This window comes from Lichenostomus cassidix, chromosome 2, assembly GCF_008360975.1.
Source record: "Lichenostomus cassidix isolate B80296 chromosome 2, HeHo_3.0, whole genome shotgun sequence".
NCBI classification, from domain to species: domain Eukaryota; kingdom Metazoa; phylum Chordata; class Aves; order Passeriformes; family Meliphagidae; genus Lichenostomus; species Lichenostomus cassidix.
Window position 1 is genome coordinate 102,683,966 of NC_139482.1, and position 12,991 is coordinate 102,696,956.

At 37.2% G+C, this 12,991-nt stretch overlaps 1 protein-coding gene across 12 annotated transcripts in view; it reads left to right on the plus strand.

Moving 5' to 3' along the window:
* The window catches only part of DLGAP1 (DLG associated protein 1), a 405,566-nt gene that overhangs the window by 278,650 nt on the left and 113,925 nt on the right, over positions 1-12,991 (plus strand). For all 12 annotated transcript variants that reach the window (XM_085052618.1, XM_085052611.1, XM_085052617.1 and 9 more), the window contains one exon: positions 3,171-3,385. In XM_085052618.1, coding sequence (XP_084908744.1) covers positions 3,171-3,385 — 215 coding nt within the window. The remainder of the gene's footprint in view (positions 1-3,170; positions 3,386-12,991) is intronic.

Genomic DNA, 12,991 nt, shown 5'->3' on the forward strand with positions numbered 1-12,991 from the left:
AATTTTGAGAAGCTTTGGTGTAAATGGTCCTGTATTTATATGTGGGGTTATTGATAACAGAACTTAATCATTCCAAAGTGAGGGTTTCCACAGTAACTATATCTCCTAACTTGTATTGCACCTATAAACTACAGCATTAAATTTAAAAGTATATCTAATATTTGATAAAACTACAAGTGTTCAGCTTCCCTGAATTATGGGTGCTGTATGAACACTGTAACTTTATCTCCCCTGACTTTTTCTCTGTTAGAGACACCAACCTTAGCAATATACTAAAACACTTTTTTAGTGCATTAAAGATTAATTCACTAATTTATCTTAATGATAAAAAACAAAGATCTTAAATTAAAGCATAATGAATAAAATATTAAACAGATCAAAGTTCATGTCCTGTGAGAATTCATAGATTCCCTACATACTCTGAGTTCGATATCTAATAGCTGCCTAAAAACTGATTGGAAATACACCATTACAGGTTTTAAACTTCTGACTGAAGTCTGAGCATGTCATCAAAGTGTCTGTAGAGCTTGATTTGACTAAACGTGTCTTAAATTCTTTTTTGTATGAGTGATTTGGAAAGTCAAGGGTTTACAGTGACAAGCAGAAGCTAGAGGTTCCAAAATATATGTGAGTGGGGGTATGAATATAGATTGTATAGTCACTGTTTGATGATGTTCTAGGCCTAGAACTAAAGCCAGAATAAGATCTGAAAAAAATGTTATCCTGTCTGTCATAAGTGGCTAAGGGAGGAATGTAAAATGCTCTGTACTCTTCTATATCAAAATTCAAAACTGCTACCAAGTGTTACCTTCATTTGAAAGCATCAGCTTTCCAGATCTGGTGTCTAGGCATAAACTTAGATGTGACAGGATGGAAACATTACTTTTTTTTTTTTTTAATGTGGAAAAATATTAGAGCTGTTCATTCAATCTTGTTCCTCCAGTAGGTTCTGTTAGGTCTTAATACTCTTAGTCTTAATTAAAGCTTTACCCTTTCCTAGAAAAATATTTCAAGCATTTTTAGGAGTATTTATTCAGTAACATCCTATAGATGCATAATTCTTCATGTCCTCATTCAATAAGAAAACTGGACATAGAACTATACTCCTGCCTTAAGGAACTTTGATTCTTATATTTAAAAGCAAACAAACAAACAAAAACAACAACAAACCTCAAAAAAAAACACAACAAAAAACTTGGCATGCTGCTGGAAGATAAGAATTGTTGAGCCATTAACTAAAGCATATTTAAAGACAACATGGAAATTTACTTTAAAAAGGCACAACGAATGAATCAGTTAAATAAAACATGGAGCAATTGAGAATTACCAAGGCCTGACAAGAAAGACTGAGAGGAAATATTGATAAAGGTGAAAACTAGAGTAGATTTTCAGGATTAAATCTTCAGTCCTTTGAGGAAAATACTGAAGTTCCAAGTGAGTTTCAAGGCTGGATTTGACCAAGAGATAATGGGGAGAACAGAACACAAGAAAAAGGACTGTTTGAGCCTGGCAGTTTAATGAAGGCCCTAAATCATTATGTCAGAAGCAGGAAAAGAAAAGTCAATGAATGAAGGGTGGCAGGGTCTCGGGTTTTGAAATCATCAGGAAAAAAAGCAGACACAGATTGTGAATAGTTTAATAAAATTAATATAATTATTAATTATAATTAGAAATAAGATTATAAGGACTTAGGACCATTACATCTTTGTTCCTTTGTATAGCGCAGTGGGTTTTGGGTTGCAGTTTATAGCAGTATAGATTGATTAAAGTCCATAAAAAGGCCATAAAAATTGTTTATATTAACAGTAACATCTGAAAGGCCTTACAGCCTCTTAGATTTATGTTTGTAGCGGGAATCAACAGCTAAGCTGTTAGCAAACATTCCAGTGTTTCGGTTTTTGTTGTCTAAACAAACTGGCATGTATATGCTCTGGCTAAAATCTGGGAAGCAACAGATTCACAAGATCCTCAGGAGAAGGTAAATGTTGATGAAGAACAAACTTCCCATAGAAAATATTATTCTGGTAGGTGAGAGTATTTGTAAGTTGCAAGACAGACTTAGTAACACATTCATGCCTCCTTATTTAATGTGGTTTGTAAGGTTTTCTGATCGTTATAGCTATGGCTGGTTTATAGAGTTGATTCACTCAGAACTGAATCAGAGAAGCAGCAAACTAAAAATGTACAACTACTTGTATTTAAGTCAAAGACAAAATGTGTTTAAATAAAAACCCCTTTTGCAGCTTCACCTTTAGATAAAAATGGTGTTTCTGCGAAATAGCTTCAAAGACCCTGCATGTTGTCTCTCCAGTTACAGAAAGGAGAAGGATGTTGGTTTACATGGTCAGAAGCCCCAGGAGCAGAGGAAGGGAGATGATGGGTGGGCAAGAGCCCTCTGCTCTTGGACTATCCTTTGCTATGTCTCAAAATCTCATGAATGCACTTTCCCAGCATTCCAGATTTCCAGTACAAAAAAGGGACAGCACCAACTTCAGATCAAGTGAAATAATGCATATTATTAAGAAGAAAAAGAGGAAGGGAATAAGGGTTGTATGATTCAGACACTCAGACTAACAGAATTCAAAAGGAGGATCACTGCAGGCTGTGAGTGTGCAGTTGCACCAATTGAGCTGTAGAAGCAATAGTAGTAAAAATTCACACTTGCAAACCTACTTTTGTGATGATTAGTACATAGCTCCACTAGTTTGAAATGTATCTTGGGCCAAAATCCTCCTAGTAAGTGTTCCTATGTACTCTATATCAGTAAAGGTTGTCATATAGGGATTCATATTTCAGCTTTTGTGCCTCCCCAAAGATGTTCAATATGTTGAGATGACATAAAAATACCCTGATCTGGTTTATAAATGCTCTGAATGAAAATAGCTGTAAAAAAGCCCAATATATCCAGCCCAGTATTAAACCTAACCAAGGCTTCTATGTCAGCATGTTTGCTAGAAACTTCCCAGATAAGTAATGGAGAGCACCAAAGAACTCCAGAGTTGCTTGTGACTATGCAGGGTGAGAAGTTGCCTCCATGCAACAGCAACCCATATAAATTGGGATAGGGAATGAGCCATTGGGCATCAGAATCTTTGTTATAGCTCTGCTGTGGCTTGCCAGTAACATCAGGGAACAGTGCACTAATAAGAGAATTGTGTTTATCACTTCAGGTCCCTCAAGATGAATGGACTGGCTACACTCCACGGGGAAAAGATGACGAGATCCCCTGCCGGCGGATGCGCAGCGGCAGTTACATCAAAGCCATGGGGGATGATGACAGTGGAGACTCAGACACCAGTCCGAAGCCATCTCCAAAGATTGCTGCACGGAGAGAGAGTTATCTCAAGGCCACCCAGCCATCCCTCACAGAGCTCACCACCCTCAAGTGAGTCCATGGTCTAATACATCCCACAGAGCTCTCCATTAAGACATACATTTGCTACTCCTATTTGTTTCTCCTCTTTACTTCTAGCTACCAATTAAGGAAGGCATTTGGACAAGAGTGTTCAGGCATGCTTATTTTTGCATGGGTCTTTTTCTGAACAAGACTAAATATGGGAATGTGTTTCAATGTTGTTCTGAAAAGGCACCTGCACTTTGAATTTGCAAAGTATTTTAACCTGTTAGTGTTAAGTGAGCATCCAGGTATGTACAGTAGGTCTGCTGTTTAAATGCTTTGCTAAATTATAGCTTTCGCCTGAAACAGCTTTGCATAACTGTGCATTTATATATATTTAACATGGGAAATTAGCCATAAGCTCATCTTTACAACTCCAGAGAGCATCTGACATTTAATTAAAAAGAACAAAGACTGTCTGAAAGTAGACAAAACCATGGTTTCCTCTCAGAATTGCACTGTATTTTGCAGAGAACCAGAAATTGATTTTTTTTTAATTGTTTATGAAAGCTTTAGTCAAAAAGAATCATGAGTTTGTCATTTTTTAAATGTCACTCTCTATTTTTCCTTTATTTGGGCTTTTTAGAAAAGCTACCCAAATTCTCAGGCAAATTACACAAATTACACAAATTTTGTATTAGTGTTTCATTTTAATTTATTCAAAAAGGGAGAGGTCCCTTAAAGCAAGTAAATAAATTATATCCATAAAGAAAAATAGTGTGAATTTTAAATCAAGAGTTGTTTCTGTCTGTCTTTTGCAAAATTCTTAGCTATAATAGTGAATTACTATAGTCCACTGGACCAAAATTAAACCAATTTTAGTATAACTTGCCTAAAACTGTTGTTTTAAAATGAGGAGAAAAAAAAATTATAAAGACCTCTATCTTTTCTAAGTATCCATGATCAATGACAAAAGACTCCTTCTGCATTTCCCTCATTAATTTCTTCTTCCTTGTCCTACTCTACCCTATTTTTTCCCAGAGACCTTATCTGAGAAACAGATTTTAGAGAAAAGCGTTTGATCCTTGTTAAGAATGTCATGCTCTTGACATCAGTGATGAATAGACCAGCAGAAAAAACCAAGATTACTGCAGCTCCCCATAGCAGCATGCCTGACTTTGTCTCAAGGGAAGCCAGGGATTACTTCTTCTCTGTCTTTCCATTAGTGTCCAAAGGAGAAAGCAATCTCATTTTCTGCAGGGATTTTCATAATCTAGCTGGCCTTTGCTCAAGGGATCCAGTGATTCCTTTCATCATCCAGAAGACTTTACCACATCCTTTCCTGAGCCTAAACTCCTCCTCTGAGATCAGTTACTGCAACCTCTGCAAGGTGAACACGAATGTTGTTTACCACCACAAACTCCATACAGCCTTGCTTTATGCATGGACACACTGTCAGGCATGGGGCTTATTCTTTTTGAGATTTTAGAAACATGTTTTCCAGAGTTTCATAGCATTTGTGAAGTACAATGCATCACAATGAGTGTATTTGCTCTTGGTCATTTCTGTTCTCTGTAGATACAAGATTTGCAAAAGGATATAGGTTTATTAAAAATCAAAAGTCGTGCATGTTACTGTTCACATGCAGAGGATGTTAGAGATCAGAGGCTCCAGGAAGCAGAAGCTTTTAGCTTCCAAGCCACTGTAATGCAGCAAAGTGCTTGTACAGATACTTAATTTCACATGTTTTTTAATCCCTTCCTTTTTGGGAAGGCTTTTAGGAATGTGCCTAATTTTAAGTTGCACTCTGTAAAATTCACATAAGTTTAGGAGCTGCACAGAAGTAGGATGTAAATCACAGGGTAGAAGAAGGAAGGGAAAATGGTAATAAAACAAAAAGAGGAGAAAGCATGAAATAACTTTTCTTTTTCTTTTAATGACTTTTCAGCATAAACTGGGATGAAATAGAATTATTTCAGTTAATCTGTGCTGATATTTTAACAAAATATCTCTTCCTGGGAAACCCTTCACTTTCAGAGACAGCTTGTATAATACATAATTATGCAGTGCTTTCATTCCTTTCTGCTGAACATGATAATTTCTGGGGGTTTTATGAGAAACAGCTGAGCGTTTGCTCTGGGAATTGAACTCTTCTGTTGTTAAGTCTTTATTTGCAGACTTCTTCATACTTTCTTAATAGCGTGACTTGACCTTCACCATGACATTACTTTTTCATCACATAGCTACCCTGATTATTCGGAGAGTTGTGATAGAGTTTTGCAGGTGTGTTGGACAGAGACTAAACTAGGACCCCTAACTCACTGAATATAGGTCATCAAGCAATTGTGTGATGTGTGATAACAAGTTATTTCCTTGGGTTCAATTTGCACCTGAATAAGAGCTTTGTGGAAATGAGCCAAAGGCTGATCTAGGCAGCAGGCAGCCTTTTACTGTCACTGGTGGATCTTCTAGTTGACCTCACAGGATATTATTAACACCCTAAAGCTGAGTGGTATTTCACTCCTTTAATTACGGGTTTTTTCTGTCCCTGAAGAACAAAGCATGCTGTGAAAGTGGTGTTTCTACAGCAGTAATTGTCAGGAATCTTCCTGATGTACTTCTTTCTGCTACTCCCTTTCTCAGTTTGCTGTATGCAGTCTCTAGTTGGCTGCACTTTCATCTCTGGCAGAGCAAACAACTTAAAAACATGCTCCCTTTTGCTTTCACTGTTGTTTTTGAAGGGATTTTTCATCTTTTGGGACTTTTCCTCTCTGACTCCTTTAAGTCTAATATTGGTCTCACAACCCACACTGTTCCTCCCACCTACCTACCTACCACTGCTCATGCGCCTACTCTTCTAGGAAAGGATTTTCATTATTAACAATGTTTCTTTTTATATAAGGAATAACCTTTGAGCAGCACAACTGTGTCATATCTCCTTTACATAATACAAATTTATTTTCCTGGTTTTGCCGAGGATTTTTTCCTTGCTATACCGTACAATCTCCCTCCTACAATTTTCCTCCATTGCCATGGTTTCCATGTGGTTACAGCACATGTGTCAAATGCTGTGGTACCATTCTGGATAAAGCACAGCTTGCTGTGATTTTGAAATACACACCTCCGCTGCTGCATTCTCATTATCCTATCAGGAAGTAAGCAGATTTTTTTCTCTGTCTTTGCTGGCAGTATGCTCTTGGTGTTTAAGCTTTCACAGTCTAGATAAACTGATTCCGCTTGAAAAGAAAAAGTGGTATTTTCTTGCCCATTGCTGAAAAGTGGCAAAAATTTATCTTTCACTTGTAAGCAGATTGAAAGTGAACTGGTTAGCAAACTTCTAAAGAAGGTGCAGGTGACAGAAAACTGACAGCTGAGCTTGATTCCTTCAGGACATAATCCTTCACTATCTATATGTACCTTGTTTATGTTTAGCATGCTTTTCACTGGGAAAGAAAGCATGCAATTACATTGCTGTCCACATGCCAACCTGTCACCTCCAGGTCCAAGTAACTTTTAAATCTGTTGCCCAGCTATAACCAAGTTTGCTAGAGAGACTGAAATCTGAAACATGTGAAGTTCCAACAAACTTTATGAAGGTCTGTGGCTGGATAGGGCAAATAATGATCTGCAGCCATCCCTTTTGTTCTTTTGAAGGGCTATGGGCAAAGTAGCTGGTGGGTCAGCACAAGGAATGACATGATGGCAGCATTTTCCCAGCCTAAAAAGATAAGGAATATGGAAGGGACCAGAAAACTCTTTTGAGGACAAGAGGTCTCAGAGGTGGATCCTGTCACCGGTATTTCTACTTAATTTTCATCCTTTCCTTCTCTCCGCTGCAGGCACATTCACTGCTTAAAATACAGATTCAGATTATGCTTCTTAACTCATTATTGCTACTATTGTGGTGACTTCAGCCACCTGAATCCTTTATTTGGGTTTTTTGTTTGTTTCTTTGTTTGTTTGGAGGGGGGTTTGGTAACATATTACAGAATGTAATGGTAATTTATTATTGGACATGGATTTTAGGTTATATACAGTTGCAGAACTTTTATTTTGAACTCATATTTCATCATATAAACTTTTTTCTAAGACAAGTTGTACTCTGTGATCAGTAGTGGATTGAAAATTTCAGTGATCTTGATACTTTGTATATACATTTGCAGAATTGATGTTAGAAGGATAGAAGGAAGAACAGAAATGGGGGGGTTATATCTTAGTAAATCTTTATTTTTCAAGCTATTTTACTAGCATGTGATGTTTTTCCAGTCAGCTGTGATTAGGAGAAACCAATTATAAACACCAAAACCACTTTTTAATGCACACCAAGTTTCACCACTGATGATGAAGACAGTATGTGAGCATATTGCATTAGACTTTTCTCCTTTTTATCCCATGGTAAAGAATTTTTCTATAAAACTTCAATTATAACTGCATCTATTCCTATGATTTACTACACAGATGAGTGATACTTAGAATAAATCAAACAATTCCTAACTTAAAAGTTTATCAGAGACATTCCAAAAATAGTAAAATAGGTGCATGTTATTTGTTTACACACATTCTTATATTTTTATGACTTAATATAAATAGTGTACTTTCTACTTTATGCTTATGGGAATCTGGAGATAAAAGTAATTTGAAAACCAAATCACAATAAATGGTCAGTTCAATTAAGTGGTAGAATCTGTTAGCAAGCTTAGTAGCAGTGACAAAAGCAAGAATAAAGAGGTAGATCTGATTTCTACATCCTGAGCTCAATCTTTTACATCACCTCACTGAGAATTGGTCAAGTCAGTTCCTGGATGACAAACCACCAAGGTGGAGTCAACCTATATTACTAACAAAACCTTGACAGAATTGCAGCTCCAACTCTGCTACGATGACTTGGAAAGAAAATCAAACCACTCCATTGTTACTTGGTATAAGATATATTTATTTCAAGATAGGAAATCCCCTGGTCCTTGTAAAAGTGATCCTTGGGAAGTGTCTGTGCTGAGGGACATGATAAGGGTTGTATGGATAATTTTAGCCTGAAACAGTGCCTGGGCTGTTCTGTCATTTGAGCAAACTGTTGCTGATGTCCTTACACTACACTTCACCATACAGGGCATCATAAATCCTCAGGCAGGAAAACCATCCCAACCTTGGAAATGAGCACCTATTTACTTTGAGGTGGTTCTGTATTACTATAATATACTCCAAAATATCCAGGGAAAAAAAAAAAAAGGTGTCATATAAACAAAAGCACACTTCTTTTTTCTTTTCTTTTTTTTTTTTTTTTTTTTTAATTGAGGTGTTGTCCTCATTCTGCTAAGATGATCTGACCTAGATCACAGACAGGGGAAAGGGAGAGGTGGTGCAATACCACATTTTCATTATGGTTAATATTTTTAGACACATGCAGGGAAGCTTGTTAATTTTCTTTCTTGCTGAGTGACTTCCAATTAGGGAACAATGACTTTGTTAATTAGTACAAAAAGAGTAAATCTGATTAATCTTTTACTAGTGTTTTACAGTATGTTTTCAGTACAGTTGGTGTAATTGTTTCATGTTGCAGTCTCTTTCATTCTTATCAAACCTGTAGATAGCAAAGGAATTGTTTCCATTTTCCTTGAGGTGTGTTTTGTTTGTTTTCTTGAAGAGGGAGTTATTTTTAATTTTGCATTAAAGAGACAGAAACATCTCCATGAGCTTTGGACAAGCAGCCTAAGGAATATTATTCTGGAGCTATTATTGGCCTAGGTAGTAACTTTCTCAGCTCAAAGTCACTGATGACTTATATATTATTTAACTTTTTATTCATAAAATTGCAATCCATTCTCTCTTCTCTCTGAAACTAGGGAGAAGCAGTTGGACATATTTCTCACTTTTCACGCATGTGTGTCAGGTATGATTAAGTTCAGTGAATAATTTATAAGTCAGAAAAAATTTGAAAGGCAAGACAATGAAAAATATTTTTATTTTGAGGTAGTAGGAGGGCATTCTTCTGGAGCCATCGGTTTCCTTATGGCAGCTGACATCTGTTTTCTGTATATGATATTTAAGGAGGAGAGGATATTGATTTACTGAAGGAACTTAGAGCTTGGAGGTTTTAATAAACAGTTGCTAGTGATGGATTCATAAACCACGTTCAGTCAGTTAAGGCTTAGTCTCTCACTTAGAAGCATGAGAGAAAGCTTGTGCCCCATGGCAGCTTCCCTTCTGGGTTTTGTGTCCCCCATACACAGATATATGGATGTCTTTACAGCACAGAAATGAACCCACAATCATCTGTGGAGACAGGACATCCCCACATTTTACTGCACAGGACATGGGTAGGATGAACACTCCTCCTCTCCACTTCTGTGATGATCCCCACCAGTTTATCTTGCAATAAAATTGAGATTCCCTAGATATTACAGTCTCATTGGTAGTAGTCATTGCTTATCCCATTGTAAAACTTCCTGTTAGTTCACACCTAGCTGCATATGCTCTGTTACATTAGTATTACCACATTTGTATAAATATTATTTCTTGTTTCTCTATGATAAGTGAAAATTTTGTTGCAATCTGTGACATATCCTTTTGTTGTTGTCTCACTTGTACTTTTACCTTTACTGACTGAAATCTGAGGCAATCATACTGTTACAATAAACTTACATAAGAATATCCAGAGAATTATAGAATGGTTTGGGTTAGACAAGACTTCAAGATCATCCAGCTCCAACACCCACCATGAGCAGGGACATCTTTCACTAGGACAGGTTGTTCAAAGCTCTGTCACACCTGGCCTTAAACACTTCCAGAAATGTGGCATCCACAGCTTCTCTGGGCAGCTTCTTCCCATGTCTCACCATAGGCACAGTTAAGAATTTCTTCCTAATATCTAATCTAAACTTGCTGGTTTTCAGTTTGAAGCCATTCCCCCTTATCCTATGACTACATACTCTAGTAAAAAATCCCTCTCCAACTCTCTTGTAGGCCCTCTTTAGGTACTGAAAGGCTGCAATAACGTCACCCCAGAGCCTTTTCTTCTCCAGGCATAAACATTGGCAAAAAAAAAAAAAGAAAAAGCCTATAACTTTTCTAGTCAAAATGTTATTTTTTTGCACTATAGAAAAATTTTGGAAGTCAGTAATCTGCAAAAGAGAAGCAGCAACCTCATTTAGGTGGTTGTCTTGTTTGCAGAAATGAAAATCCTTGTCCTGCATCTAGTCACCTGGCTCACTTTTACACAAGGTTTAGCTTTATATGGAACATAGCTACACATGAAAGTTAGGACTTCCAACCTCCTAGCTTCTCTCAATTAAATCCTAGAAACTTTTATGCATTTTACAGCCAATGATGTTGATGAATGCAAGGCAACCCTGTAGTCTCTTTTAAAAAGCAAAGCCTATCCCTGTATGTTTCAAATTGGCACTTCTAAGGCTTGTGTTAAGAAACACAATTATAATTACTGAACTAGAGTGTTTTTCAGCCATCTCTTTTCAGTGTATAGTCTTTACAGAGCCAACATGGGTGTTTGCGTGCAAAACTGGTCTTTATTTTTAGCCCTACTTCTGCACATATACTTAAAATACTGCCTCAGAAAGGGAGTTATTAATGTCCAATGGAGACAGGGAAAAAAAATACTGCCTAAGACTGCATAGGCATACACAAGATACACATTATGAAAATTTTATTAGCAGTAATGATAGTTAAGCGTGGGAGTGAATTGCCAAAAGAAATCACTTCACTGGACATTTTCAAGAAAAGGGTAAAAAATGTCTGTCAGGACAAATTTAGGTATTGCTAATCCTGCTTTAGGGTGGAAGGAGGGACAAAATGACCTCTTGAAGACCCCTCCAGACCTATCTTTTTTGATTCTCTGTCTGTCTTTCTCAGGCTATTAAATATACCCACTATCACTGTTCTTACTTCCTTTTCTTAACTTATTTTTTAAATACAAAAATGAAAGTCTCATCAGGACCAAATTATTCCTGAAGGCCTGCTGTTGAACAGTAAATATAGACATCCCACTCACAGCAGTGCTGCACAATTCTTTCATGTTCTTTAAATGTTATTTCATTGCTAGCGTTTTGAAATCATGTTCCCACTGCTGCCAGCCATACCATGCTTGACCCTTGGTATGTGATCTCGTACTATCTGGTTTAGTTTGCTAAGGGGAGCTCAGCTGATGTATTGAATCTGCCATGCAGAAAATTCACAGGCATAAAAAGAGATGTGTGTTTGCAAAAATTCAGTCTGGAGTCCTTAATGTTCTACAGAAAAAGACAAGAAAACAGGCAACAATAATTAAGCTTATTATTCATATTCATTTGCTATTCTGGTCAGCTAGAAGTGCAGTCTTTTTTTCACTGTGAAATGGTGGAGCCCACTGTGAAATGGAAAAAGTTAAAATAGTATATATTGCTTCTTAATGTGAAAGTACAAGATAGTGTTTCTGCTGACATGCTTTGGGGATCTTCAATTAATTTGCATCATATCAGGGTGAGAGAAAGAGAGATTAAAATGAAGACTTGTTCTGCCCTTACAAATGAAAGATACTATTACTATTACTAAGTCATGTTGATACCCAGTCATTTGTTTCTTCTATTTCCTTGTGATTGTATTACTGCTAAGAGAGCAACTTTCAGCTTAATTTAGTTATTCTCTGCTGGCTTGGGTGCAGGGTGAATATTGGGAGTATGGGGCAGCAATAAAAGTGTATGGCCCCTGAAGTAGGTGCACTATCAAATACCTCTCTGCTCCCTGACATGTGAATGAATGTTCATCTGAAGAGACTTGACTTTTTAAAATCTCCCTTCCTCATAATGAAGTTATAAACCTTTCCAGGCGTGAAGAAATGAGGGAAAATCCTTAAAAGCTTTTTTACATTGTGCCTGCTTTCTTACCCATTGTATACCACAAGGAAAGAACCATCATAGAATCACTGTTTCATTTGCTGGTGTGAAAATAAGTCGTTGAAAGCACCTTTGCAGCAGCTACTGAGTTCTTGTGAGAGATTTTGTGAGTTCTTGTGGTTGCATCTGCAGCTTAGCTACACAGCAACTTCCCACTCCCCTCCAGAAGGGCTGTGCTACCCAGCCAGCCTGCACCCCAGCTGCCCAGCAGCTTTGCCTCCAGCAAGCCCAGTGACTGCAGAAAGCACTAACTGGTTTTGTCATCCCCAAATGCCAGCAGCCATGTCCACAGCACCCAAATCCTTCTCTTTCTTCAAGTGATGTTGGGCTGGCAGACATGCGTGAGCTGTGTCTGTGCAGCTCTGCACTGTGACAGTGATGTATCATGCTGAAGGCAATCTCAGGAGATTTCAGGGCTAGTATATAAATCTTTCCTGTTTTATAAATGACAATTGCTACAGAAATTCTATGTTGCTATGTTGCTATGTTGCAACTGTATGTCTATGCTAAGCCTTCATAACTCTGTGCTTGAAAGGAAATCTTGAGAAACCCCTTTTGGGAGGTAGTCTGCCTTGGGTTAGTCCTAAAAATGTTCCTGGTTATTATTTATTACTTTATCACACAAAAATAGTTACGATGTAGACATTTACTAAAACTCTCTCACAATTACCAGTATTTAGTACTGCCTGCATAACAAAAATTGGAATATGTACTATAATGGCAAATAATATAAGGTTCTTATTTCATTTATTACTTTTTCTCTTTGTTCTAC